Genomic DNA, 13,856 nt, shown 5'->3' with positions numbered 1-13,856 from the left:
CAGTTAAAGTAGCGGGGGCACCTCGCTGAACAGCCCTAGCTGTTCAGCGAGGTGTTAAATCTGGGTCAGATGTGCTGAGCTCGGCGGACAGGTCACTGGAAATGGAACCTATTGACGTTCGCCTCTGGCTCGGCCTGGTTTATCGAATCCTCATAATTGCCCTCGTCAGCTGGGAGTCACAGCGATGTTGGTGGAAGGACAAAAGATCTCTGTTGCATTCACGCCCGTGCACCATTTCTATGTATGTTTTCTTGTTTTAGTCAGTCTCATATGGTCTCCAAACTAGATAAAGTCCCAGTTTTTGTTATATCCATTTCTTATAATCCAGCCTCTTGTATTGACCTGCATACAAAGCACACCATTTGCTTTTAAAAACACAAAAACTTAATAAAAACCCAGTTTTCAAAGTAATTACTTTCAGTTAATGCACATTGAAACAAGCACAGACATGCATGGTTTTGGTCTTCTGAACCACCTGCAGCTGCTGTTTTGGACACTGCCATTATATAGTTTTTTTTGTACCCCTATCTTTTTAATCCTGACTGAAAACCTCATTTAGATATGTTGTGCCTTCTCAGGTGTGCAAGCTTCACAATTTGTAAAATTTGAATAGATTACAGATTTAAATTCCAAGCCAGGCCCAAATCACCTGAACAACCACTATTAATATTATTATTATTATTATTATTATTATTATTATTATCTTATTTTAGTGCTATTGCTTTTGATGGTTGAAGCTTAATTTCTCAGTACTAGAAACCAAACAGCCAAAGCTCCAATATCTAATCCGGAGAATTTTTTTTTTAAATAATTTTGGCTCTGCGTTTGTGATTATTACTTGCTTGATCGCGTCCCAATGGCCTTTTCTTTTCATCGACAAATTGTTTGTTAATCCCAAAAATGTAAACGAGCTACTCAACCCGAAAACCTCCCGAGTCAGCTGCGTCATTGCTTTTCTTGGCTTTAGCGGAGACAGATTAATTACAAATTATGCCTGAGGAATGACCTCCCGATTAATCGCTAATTGCGCGTGCCCGCAGACGCCTCCACGGGTCACGTAGTCTGGAGCCGCCGTGGCAAATGTCACAGCAGTTTGCGCACCCCCCCCCTCCCCTCCCCTCCCCTCCCCCCACTCCACTCCACTCCAGAGACCGGAGAAGCCACTTGGTAGACAGAGGTTCAGCCCTGGCGAGGGCAGAGCGAGGGCAGAGATCCAGGAGCATGAGACACAAGACTAATGCCGTCTCTGGCTTTCGTCCGCTCCAACAGCCTTTGACATTCGGTATTTGCTTTGAAGCCATTTGTGTATACGGTCAAATGTTGAGAGGTGCCGGAGGGCTTATTCTCTCAGTTCTTCCTCTATACTGCAGTTGTGTGCATTCATTTTTTGTGTACATGACTGCTTCTGATTCTTGTGTTTGTTGGTGTGATGATAGTTATCTTAAACTTCCCTTGCTGTGTGTCAGTTAAATGCTGGATCTGTATATCTATTTGTCCATCAATCTCTTCCAGAGTGATACTGCTATAGGTGATAACTAGCACTGATTTATTTACACGGCTCTGTGGAATTCATAGTTCTAATTCGTCAGTAGCCGCAATCTGCGGTGAATTACTTCTGAATAATGGTGGCTGTCTGTTAATAATAGCTGTCCACTTCTTCCACCTCCATACTAGTTCTAGCTGGCTTCGAAATGTTGTGGCATAACATAGAAACAATAATGTCTTCAGAGTTATACAAGACCGCTCTGCTTCGCGCCGGGGTCCTGGTCACCCTGTCAGAGATTATTTTACAATAATGACCGACTAGCTGCACATTATCCCTCACGTTGACATCCCTGTGCGGAGTCATCAACTCTTAATCTGGCAATCCATTTCTTGCAGTTATATCACACTTCTCGATCTCTTACTTCACTCGTTGTGCAGATATGATTGATTGTGGGATTGCAATTGTGGGCGTTCCTGCCAATAGTTCATGTACCAGCTGTTAAAATTATTAAGTAAAACTGAATATCTTGGGGAAAAATGACTATGTTAAGAGGGAAAAATCCTTCATCCATCAAACTTCCAATTTGTGTCAAAGTTGCTTGATGTTCAATGTACGTTCTTCTCAGGTATCATAAGTAAAAGTGCTTGTTCAACCTCAATTCTTGAACCCTTAAACATTCATGCAAAGACACATTTAATCTCTAAAGAGTTATCTATAAAAAAAAATTATAAAACCATAAAGAGTTATTGGATGACTTTTCTGCATCTGTGCTCTTTCTTAAAATTGTATTATTGTATATTTGTTTCCCAATCCATATGCCATCCTCTATCCATCCACTCCATATACATCAAGGTTGATGTTTTAGCTCAGGTTTTATCCCAGTATTGAGGTATATGAACGCCGTTGCTCTTCCGGTCTCTAGACCTCCACTCCATCTCCCTCACTTTATTCTCATCCCTCTTCCACCCTGGACAAAAAGACACGAGCGTTTAAGAGGAACAGCGAGTGAGGAGGCTCGGAGAAATTCTGGCGACGGGGTGGAGGGATTATCGACGCCCCCGCGTTGCTCTGCAAGTGAGTAATACCCCACCACCCGCTCCACCGCCAACGCTTTTCCACCTGTTGAATCCAGGCACTGGCACAGGAAGCCACAGCCCTGTAAGCCTGGCCTTTTTCCGTCTGCGGTGGGTGGCAGTCAGACAATGGAGGTCGAAAAAGCAGGCAGCTTTTCGGAGGGATATATCCGTCCTACTACGATGCGGAGGGTGTTTGCAGAGTGATGTCATATCGGTGGGTGATTCGGCTGGGGACCCGTGTTCCTTAGATTGAGAAAGGTCACAATCGCTTACAGTAAGTCCGAACACCTGCATCTACATAGTGGAACTATTACGAGAGACGCGGCGTTCCGACATCTTGCGAACTGAAGAATTGAAGGTGGAGGTACAGTTAAAAAGAAGTAGAAGTTTTGGACCGAAAAGACGTGTTCAGAACAAGATAAGAACAAATTGAGGCGGTGAGCCGGGTTCTTGTGGTGTTCTCGGTGCCAACCCCGGAGGCGAACTTTGTCTTTCATCTTTCTCTTGTTCTGAGAGCTCCCCTTGTCGCGATTGGACCAAACGCCGTTGCGTCACGGCAGGGGACGGACTTCAACCTCCCTTTCCGGGTAAACAATCTTGTTTTTTTTCCCGGAAGCCACAACATTCGGAGCATGTTTTCTACATACCGTATCTCCTCAAATAAAAACTGGTACTCCAAATAAAAACTGGTAAAAAAAGGCTGAATCACTGTGTGTGATTTTTTTTTTCTCCTCCCGTAACTGTAACTGCGTTTTTATTTTAGATCTGTTCTTTTCGTTAGTTTCTACTTGTATAATACAAAAAAAAAAAAAAAAAGTTGTAACTTCTTTTGTTCTCACGTCTTTTTAAGCGTACCTCCTGCTTTAGGCTTGGCCTTTGGCCTATTTATTTTTTTACCAACCCTAACTTTGGTTTAATAGGGAATCAAATCATATCATAACCTGCACTGAAGTGTGCGCGGGCGGTGGCCGTAAAAAAAAAAAAAAATTGTTGAAATGCATTCAATTTAGCCCAATTGACTTTTCATGAGACATTGCCAAGCAATCGATCATTTGCCGTGGCCTGAAATTTGTTATAGTTCAGGTTAAACTCAAGAAGAATCAGAGATGCCTGATTAATACCAAGAAATGTCAAGTAGCCCTACATCCTCTTGGTAGCGCTGGGAACGTAATAATAATATTCAAAGTGCACACTTATTCTCTCTCACAAGGAGATATTATAGATAAAGCAACATCAACAGAAGTCCATGATACTGTGCTTTTAAAAGAGCAGTGAAATGGCATTCTAGCATACTGTGTCCCAAATTAATATGTGGATGTTTTAAGTGTCCAAAACCATAGTGTGGTGTAGGGATGGTGTGGTTTGAGCAGCCACATCATCAGAGTGGCTGCATTACTGTTGCTTATTGGTTGGTCTAACGAGTAACAGGTAAAACCCCCATCCCCACACACACTCAGGAGAGAGGAGCCCTGTCATGACCTGTGTCCATCGGCTCCTTGGCTTGTTCTATCAAGCTCCCTCTCCACAATAAACTGGTGTTTCCTACAACCCCGTCTTCTGTGTCTCTGTGCCGGAGGTCCCTGAACACGCCACTTGCCTCACAGCAAGAAGGTCCTGGGTTCGATTCCCACCTGGGGCGCTGTTGGCACCGTGCTCCGGCGGGTTATCTCCCAAATAGGAGCCTTTCTGTGTGGAGTTGGCATGTTTTCCCCGTGCTCACATGGGGTTTCCTCCACCTCACGTCAGTGAGGACCCCCACCAAAAAACATACACACATCTCACCATCGTCTGACCAGCGATGGACACCTGGTACCAGGTCCCCGGGCGCGTCGACGAATGCTGCCCACTGCTCCTGGCTGCCCCCCCCGGAGGAAGGACAAGCCAGGATGGGATGGGTCACATTTCACTGGCCACCACCCAAAAAGCATGTGCATGTGTGTATGTATTTGCATGTGTTGTAGTGCGGCGTGTCATGTGACGAATGAAGATTCTTCTTCTTCTTCTTGGGTGGCGCGTGGTAGGCGAAACTGCCACACGTAGTATGCTCAAATAGTATGCGGAACGTACCAGGACGACGAATTGCATCCGGTGCAAATTCTTAAGCCCATCATGCATTTTAAAGTGATGACATTATTGTCGTTAACGTTGGATGTCAACATATTCACGATCAATAAATCTGAGTGAGTGAATTGTGTGTATTTTTCAGTTTTTTCACACTTTGCAAACACTATATAAAGGGAGTTTTAAGCGCTCACTCATGGAACATGGCAGATGTCCAGCTAAGCAAACTACTTGCTGTCGTTCAGGAGAAAAAAAAACGGGCTTGCCCATTTTCCCTGACAATATTTTGTGATGCGAATCCCAGACGCAGTAGATCACACGGCCACTGGTCCGATCGTCTGATGCGATTACACATTAGGTGTGAAGCAAGCTTTCGTACGCGAACACTGCACACGACGCACAATACACTAGAGAAGAAGAAGTCATTGCTAGGTAGGTAGATAGATGGATATACTTTATGCATCCCCAATAGGCGTTGAAAAATAAAAAACAAAGAAAAAAAATATATACAGGGTTATAAATGTACATAGAAAGGAAGAAGGGGAAGTAGAACGGGGGAAACGGCCGGTGGGTCAGTACACCGGTAACACCGTCCATCCGTGATTAATCCTGCTCAGGAACGGAATTGACTACAGTTATTTTTTTCCGTTTTTTACTTCTGTCTGACCCCCTTTTCCCCAAAACCGATCGTCGGAAGTTACGCTCACGTTTCATAATCACTCTCCGCTTAGCCCTGCCGTTGTGTAAGCGAACTCAAAATAAACGCAGCCAAAGCCGCTGCTCTGCTGCAAAAACGACCCGGCTTGCCACCCTCGTCCCCCGCTCCTCTCAGCCTGCGTGGGACCCGGATTAATTAGGGCTACATCTGTCACGTCCTGCTCATCCCCCTTGCAAAGCAAAGGCAAAAATGTGATAAATAATTAAAAAAAAAAAATGTCCGAAAGGATGCTGAGTACAATTCAAATGGTCGGTAACACTGGACCACGGCTAGCCCTCAGACAGTGAAAAGGTTGCCGTCGCTCTTTATTTCGTTTGTTTTGTTTTTGTTTTCCTCCAGGCTGCCGTCTCGCCGGCCGGTCGGAGTGCCATGTTAAATAGGCCATTCCTTCCCGGGAAAAACAGGAAGAACATCAGGAAGGGGAGGGAAAGAGAGGGGCTCTGCTTCTCTTTCTCTCTCTCGCTCCCGGTAATGCGCACCCACAGACACATACTCAGTGACACACTCTTCCAGACCTCAAACAGCCTAACACACTCAGACACGCCGAGCCAAGCACCCGGACAGAGTTCGCCGCAGAAGCTCTGAACCACAGCGCGGCAGGCACAGTAAGGGCTCTGTTTTGTATTTTTTATTTTTATTTTTGTTTGTTTTGGTTTTGTTTTGCTCTTTAGTGATAGTGATAGTGGCTGGGATGCAAATATCTAGAAGTGATTGAAATGTGACCGCAGCGTGAAAGTCTTAGTGAACGTGAAAACACAGATTTGTTCACTTTGTTTATCCCAGAAATCAAGTGAAAGGGAGGATCCCCCCCCCAAAAAAAATAAAAAAAGAAAAAGAAAACAGCGTGGCATGTCGCAAGCAACCGAGGGGGTAGGGATGGATAGAGCGGGCGCACGGACAGATTGGCGGACGCTTTAATCGCGTTCCATTCCCCAAATAGCTTTGGAACAGCCATTTCAAAATAGGAATAAAACTGAATAAAGCCCGTTGGGTTGGGCGCGTGGGGGTGTGCGGGCGTCCGGGAGAAGCGAGGCCACCGTCTCTTCTGTCGCTACCTCAGGGATGTGAGGATCCTCCGCAGACTCCTCCGCAAACTCCAAGCCCCCGTTTCCTTCCATTTCTCCGGCTATTCTGTTTTCGTTTTTTACCGCCCTCACTTTTTCCCCCCCGTCCCGATGCACCCCTCCTCTTTCCTCTCCTCTCCCGCTTTATTCTCCCCCTTCCTCTCTCCCCTCCTCGTCTGTCGTCTCTCCCCCCCCCCCCCTCCCGTTTTCCCTCCTCTCTCCTCCTCACCTCTCCTCTCCCCCTTTCTCCTCCTCCTCGCCTCCCCTCGCCCCTTTCCCTCCTTTCTTGGATCCTCTCCTCTCCTTCTCCCATCTCCTAATCTCCCCTCTCCTCGTTTGTCCCTCCCCACCTCGCCTCGCCTCGCCTCGCCTCCCTCTCTCCACCTCTCCTCTCTTCCTCTCGTTTGATCTCGGACGTGCTGCATCACTGGCGATGCCACATGCTTTCTGTTTATTATCAGGGATGGGAGGGAAAGAGAGGGGCTCTGCTTCTCTTTCTCTCTCTCTCTCTCTCTCGCTCCCGGTAATGCGCACCCACAGACACATACTCAGTGACACACTCTTCCAGACCTCAAACAGCCTAACACACTCAGACACGCCGAGCCAAGCACCCGGACAGAGTTCGCCGAAGAAGCTCTGAACCACAGCGCGGCAGGCACAGTAAGGGCTCTGTTTTGTATATATATATATATTTTTTTTTTGTTTGTTTTGGTTTTGTTTTGCTCTTTAGTGTCTGATAGTGGCTGGGATGCAAATATCTAGAAGTGATTGAAATGTGACCGCGGCGTGAAAGTCTTAGGGCTCTGTGAACATGAAAACACAGATTTGTTCACTCTGTTTATCCCAGAAATCAAGTGAAAGGGAGGATTCCAGAGAGAGGGAGGGATGCGAGGGGGAATGGATGGCAGGGTTGTAGATGTCTTATTACGTGCTGTTTAGGCTCTGTACTCCATACTTTTATTCTAGTTGCCCAAATACCCCCACCCACGTCCCCCACCCTACACACCCCCGCTACCTCCACCCACCTCTGCATTGGCGCGGGTGAGACGTTGGCAGATCTAATTTATGAATCCCCACCCTCGAAAGGAGGTGCGCAGTTCCCACTACAGCAGAACAGCAACTTCACTAAAACTCAGTCAGTGCGACGTGTTGGGCTCGTTCCTGAGAGGCAAGCCCATTTTCTGTGATATCTGCATCATGTGTTGGTGGTCGAATAAAAACCATAATGAACTTGGTCAAAAATACTGTAAGTGTACTTCTCAGGAGGGCGTGGGCAGCTTGAATGTCTTCAACACAGGTGGAAGTTTTTTCCCGAGCTTGTTATTCTTATTATTTTTTGTTATTTGTCGCCGTCCTGCCTTGAAGGTTTGGTCCATTTTTAAAAGCGAATGCATATTTGCAAGATGTGTGATGCGGAGTGGGAGCGATATCCTCGAGCATAATAATCAAATTCATTAACATTTCATGATGTTTTGCGACGATGAGCCCGGTCCCTGTCAGTCAGCCGAGAGATAACAGGCCTCTGGTGATGCAGAGATCACAGACCATCAACCTTTAATCACATGCACAGGGAACTGTCCTCACAGGCCATAATGCAAAAGAACATTTTGGAATTTGAAAGATTTTATTTTTACTTAAATTGAATCTAAGATCGAGACTATAGTTATTGTTTTACCTTATATTTACATTATTCATTTATCTGTATATATTTTATTTATTATTACTAATATTATTATTTATTACTTCAGATATTTTGATATTCTGAGTTTTAGATACAGTTTCACTACATTTTTTTAACTATACAGTCTGACCCACCCCAAGGAAAAAAATTGTGAGGATTTATTTACAGGTTTTTTTCAAATCCGGCACACAGTTCGACCAAATCGCTCTCTCTCCTCCTGGAGGGAGCGAATCTGTTTCTCAGCTTACGGAGTATAAATAGATTTACAAAGCGCAATACACGCTTTTGTTCTTTCATGAGCTGCGCTAAAGCCAGACGGAGCTCAACGCCTCGCCCGCTACCGACGTTGTAGCTCTGCCATTTTGTCTTTTAATTATACAAAGTAGTTGTATAACATGGTGATGACATGCATTCCTTATAATAGCACATGCAGTGTAAAAGTCCATGCTTTGCGAGGACATGTAAGTATATTTTGATACCCACGCATCCCTCTTTTTATATTTTGTAAATATGTCGCAGTCACAAAAGATGAAGGACGGTTTGTATTTTGGTGAGCGTTCAAGAGGGAAAATCTGTTTCTGTTCGTTGTTAATCTTCACGCTTTTTCCCCGCCACCTTCTCCAGACATTTTCCAAAGTTTCTTACTGTTGCCATAACTAACCATGACGTGCAGAATCTGCTGTTTGTACTGTAGTTAGTTGCATGGATAACATTTTTTTATCACTGCCTTTTCACCTGCAATGCACCAACATCAGTACAGTAGATCTTCTCTCTTAAATTTTTTTTTATACCCACTTGCTAGATGGGGCCCGGATTATTTTGGAACTTCCCTCCAAAGGCTGGCTGCATGGTTCCACAGAGCCTCCTGCAGACCATGTACGTAGGAACGCTTTAAAAACAAAAACCCACACCATACCTCGCCGTGTAGACCGCCTGACTTATCTCTCTTTATATAAATGGCATCTCTGTTCATCACTGCATTCTGTCACTTAGTCAAGCCCAGTGTTTCACCGACATTCATTTGGCAGCTGCAGGCACAAGGCATAGCACACACACACACACACACACACACACACACGCACGCACACACACTGATCCACTCGCCCTCATCAGAAACCAGAATCCCACTCATTAAAAATAAACACAGCTCTAATGAAAACTTGCTCGGCCATTGTTGATGCGACACAAATCAAAGGCCCAGCCATTAAGGTGAGTCCATAAACAATTTATTGCATACAAAGAAACATCTTAGAAGTCGATGGAGGACGCCGACAGACAAATCAGTATTCGAAATTCTCCCCTTTGCTGGGACCTCTGGGGGGCTGTGGACTCAGTCGTGTCTTTCAATGCTAGATTCTAATATGAAATTGAGTTCATATTTTTTCTCTGTCCTCCCCACTAAAGGTCAGAGTTATTTTTACAATATGGAAAAAAAACGAGTGCTGATCCCCACTAACCACCGCAGTTTTTGAGCAATTTCACACCCAAGTTAAGAAGATTTAAGACTAATAACGTTGAGTTGCAAAAACGATTAATATTAATATGAATATAACTCGATTTAAGCTGTGGAACAGCTTCAAAACAGGCCGAACACTGGATCCAGACCGACGAGGTACAAGTGGGTGATTCCTCGATGCCTCGGCCTCATTGGACACCACGATGAGGGAAGCTCATGGAGAAATAGAGCATGCCATCAAATTATAACACACACAAGACCACACACACATTGATCCTCTGCGATGTGTGTAGCCCATTGTCTTTGACAACATCAGTGTGGCCTCTGGATGTTTTCTTTCTTTCTTTCTTTCTTTCTTTCTTTCTTTTTTCTGTCTTTCTTCCCTTCTCGACTTGAATGGGTCTGCTTGTTCCACGCGTCTCTGCATGCCAACCCCGTCTTGTGATAAGAGCTTTGAGTGTGTACGTCACGTGTTTTAATGCCTAACTCGACCGCATGCGATGAATGGTGTTTGTGGATCTGCTGTTTTTCTCCAGCGACCGATGTCGAACAAAATCCCGTTTACCGCTTCAACTTGTAAATATCGCGTCGTGCATCTCCATTAAATAAAGCAGTCTAACGCGAGCCGCTGGCCCGCCCTGTCCACGAAGTCTCCCCCATGAGTGATTAGCGGAAGATGCTGCTTGTTTGTCCGCGGTGAAAAGTAAGTGTGGAATGCCACAGTGGATGCCACGATGTGTCAGAGAGCGGAGGATTAATTCATTAAGTGGATTGTGCTGTGCCGGGGCCGCTGACATATTGGTTATTGAATATGACTGTGCCGCCCCCCCCCCCCCCCCCCCTCCGACTGTGTTCACTAATGGAGGATATTTAATAAAATGGAGGATAGCGCCGCAGAGGGATGACATATTCATCATGAAAACAGATGGATCGCCGTCTTTGGAGAATAGAGATCTTTTCAAAAACGTGTTTTTCATTTGAGCCATATGTTTTTGCTGTGATATTTTTCCCCCAACATAAATATTTATTATCTACGAAAGGCCAAGCAGAAACCTAACAGGCACTGTAGGAACCTGTGATGAAAATACATGTCAAGGATAAGTACCGCGTTACTGTACATAAGTACATGTTTTTAGGCACCTGTACTTGTTTAAGTTAATTCCCATTCAGACTTGCGACTTTTACTCCATTACATTTCAAACCGAATCGCTGTACTGTTTACTCTCCTACATTTCCAACACAGTCACGTTACTTTTTCTTTTTTTCCTTAATCAGAATTGATGACACCACCTGTACTAATTTATTGTAAATTGGAATCAGGATATGCCTGAGAAAAATGGTGCAGCAGTACAATATGCCGTATTATAGGCTCCGTTAAATCATGGCACTGGATAAGACAGGTTCTTTTACTTTGAAGATTTAAGTACATTTAAGACTTCTATTTACAGTAACTAGAAACATCAATGCGGTACTTTCACTTTTACCGGAGTCATTTTGTGTCAGGGTATTTGTACTCTCACTTGAGTAAAAGATCTGAGTACTTTTTTCCATATCGGTAGAGAAACTGAGCTGTTGTGTTGTGCGGAGGATTCTGTTCATTGACGATAAGCCGATTCCAAACGCCCACTGGGGACAAACTCTGCTGCACTACACTAAGCGCTCGCTCAGCGAGGCCAGAGACCTGGCATCTGGCTCAACCTTCCATTCAGGAAGGAGAACCACGACTCCCGTCTCTCCCGTTCCACGTTCTGCCTGTGTCCCTCTGGGAACCGCATGCCGCCCCGACCGTCTGCCACGGTGGCTTCGTTCCCGCGGAAACCCCGGTTGGGCCATAGAAACCGAACCGCTCGAAAGGGCATTGGGTAACACTTACCAATATGGCGGCCAGCTCATCCAACTGGGCCACTCAGCCAGAGCCAGTAAACTGCTCCACAGTTTACAATTTACTGTTTAGTCTTCCATCTCCTCTTTCATTCCTGGACAGAAGCTTATGGGCCCTTTCGCGTCAGCCATTCTGACGTGTATGTAAGAGATAATGTGCAATCAGCTGGTCATTACCGCAAAATAATCTCCGACTGGGTCCACTCAGAAGGGGGTTATTTTGCGATAACGACCGGCTGGCTGCACATTATCCCGCTTATTTTACAGCAGCTTTGATGGAATATTGATTCGGGATTACTTTAAAAAAAAAGTTGTATGCATAGTTTTATAACTTCGGCGCATTCTGCCGGGGCGCGCTCAGCCGCAAACCGCCCGCTCATTGTCCTCTGCTCCGAAGGATTGTCCGCAACAACGTAGAGCTAACACTGGAACGACGTAGCAAACTATTTGCCGCCTAAAAACAACTTTGTTCTTCACACAGTACGACCAACCAAAAAAAAAACAGCCCAAAAATTACTGTTATTAATGTGGCAATTGGACATGTCCACATTTTTCTCTCCAAGTCTTCCATTGGAGTTTCTATGTAGCGTCACAAGGTCGCCACAAGCTAGCGTTGGCATTAGCATGATGGCGCCGTGAAACCAGACAGAGAAGCGGTTATTCCTGACAACGGTCGTTATTAACAGACAGCAGCCATTCTTCTGAAATAATTGATCACCGATTGCCACTATTGACCGATCAGGATTGAAAATAGGGCTCAACAGTGAGTTTCCAGAAGTGAGAGGTTGTGATTGGCCATAATGTCGTAACCATCCAAGCTAGACTTACCACGAGCTTTGAGGTTGTGAAACGATGATACATACTCCTGTAGAGGCCACAAGTCCATATGACCTAACCTGTTTTAAGAAAAACATGATTTATTTGCGATGTCATGGAGAAGTACTACACTACCCACAATCCCAGAGGGCAACAGTGACGTCTCTGATTGGTGGAGCTTGCTGTTACCATGGAGATGTTTAGCGCACCCGCGGGTGACGTTTTTTTACATCAGTTTTAGGTCAATGTCGGCGAGTGAGTTACTGTTACCACAGAACTCTGCGATCGTTTGTAACGTTTACCACAGAGCAGCCATGATTTAAACACTATTAATAACAATATAAACACTATAATAATGACAAAGGTGAAGTTCAAGAAGAAGCGCGCTCAACTGCCGTTAGGTTGTTGAAAAGGTATCATTCGCAATGCTTTATGGGATGAGTAGTTCCTTTCTCTTAAAATGATAATGTACAGTCGTGTACCCTTTTTTTTCCCGTTTTCCAACTTTTGTTTTTGCTCCGAATCAAGTGTTTTATGGTCACGATTCACCTGGTAGTTTGGTGGCTTGGTTCCAGGTTTAAAACCCTTTATATGAGGATTTTCTGAAACGTCAATGGAGTGAATGAAGGAGAACCTTACCTCCGGAAACAGTTTCACTGTTGAGCTGTATTCCACAGTGCCATGGAATAAAGAAGCTTAAAGAATGGCTAGAGCCGGCCCTGTAGAGGTGGTACGCAGTGAGAGGTTGAATGTTTAAGGGGGAACCGTAGTGTAAAAAGTTTGGGAACCACTGATGTGGGTATTACTGTACCTCCTGGACTCCTGTACAGTGGGGTTCATGCAGGCACACGCAGGCCGAGCCTCAATTAATGTCACCGCGTTTACCCTTCCATGGCGCATCAGAATGTCAGCTGGGAAATGGGTCCGTTCGAAAAGTCTTAATTTACCTCAGCACCAGTGGTGAAAAGTACTGCAGTGCTGGGTGTGCGAAAAATTATCCACAAATAGGATGCTTTCACGTTTTTTCGGGTGTGCAAGGCACATGATAGTGCTGATCCAAACACGGTTAGTTGGTTCTTGTATCTTGATGATATCATGAAATGAGGTCAATATTTCAACAATTGTTTAGCACTGTTTCATGGTCATAAACTATTAAGTGATTGCACCAAAGAGTGTCTGCGTCTAGGAGACAGCACAACCTGTAATCATTGTCGCCGTGCGCCTACTTAACATTTTTTTATATATTTTATTATTTGTCGACGATTGCTTTTTTTGCAAAGCAAAACAGCTACAGTACTAGTGCAAAAAAGATGAAGGTTTTAAATCGGTGAGTGTTCCTTGAAGCGCAAAGGGTTTGTATGAGTAGCGATAATTAGATAGATAGTCATGACAATTTTTGCAATAAATCAACTGAAACAAAAGGGGGCACAAGGGCAGCATCAGTCTAAAGATTACAGTTTAGATTTGAGTAAAGCCAACTCCTCTGGGTAATAAAAATAATAAGTAAAGCTGGGGTGGGACTTATTTTAGGCGGGAATTTGGATTCATTACTAACGGTTACCCGGTGTCGTTATGCCTTAAAGTTATTTTTAAGTGTTTTTGATGACAGATTTGTCT

The 13,856-nt window shown here is 44.7% G+C and overlaps 1 protein-coding gene across 1 annotated transcript in view; it reads left to right on the top strand.

Moving 5' to 3' along the window:
- Positions 1-8,426: 8,426 nt before the first annotated feature.
- ndrg4 (NDRG family member 4) overlaps positions 8,427-13,856 on the top strand; it is a gene marked incomplete at its 3' end in the record, with an annotated part of 35,444 nt that continues 30,014 nt past the window's right edge. The window contains exon 1 of the mRNA XM_080002144.1: positions 8,427-8,547. Coding sequence (XP_079858270.1) covers positions 8,531-8,547 — 17 coding nt within the window. The 5' untranslated portion in view covers positions 8,427-8,530. The remainder of the gene's footprint in view (positions 8,548-13,856) is intronic.

The sequence above is a fragment of the Zeus faber genome (genome assembly GCF_960531495.2).
Source record: "Zeus faber genome assembly, chromosome: 6".
NCBI lineage: Eukaryota > Metazoa > Chordata > Actinopteri > Zeiformes > Zeidae > Zeus > Zeus faber.
Note: the sequence above shows the minus strand (reverse complement) of the source record. Positions and strands in the feature narration are given on the sequence as shown.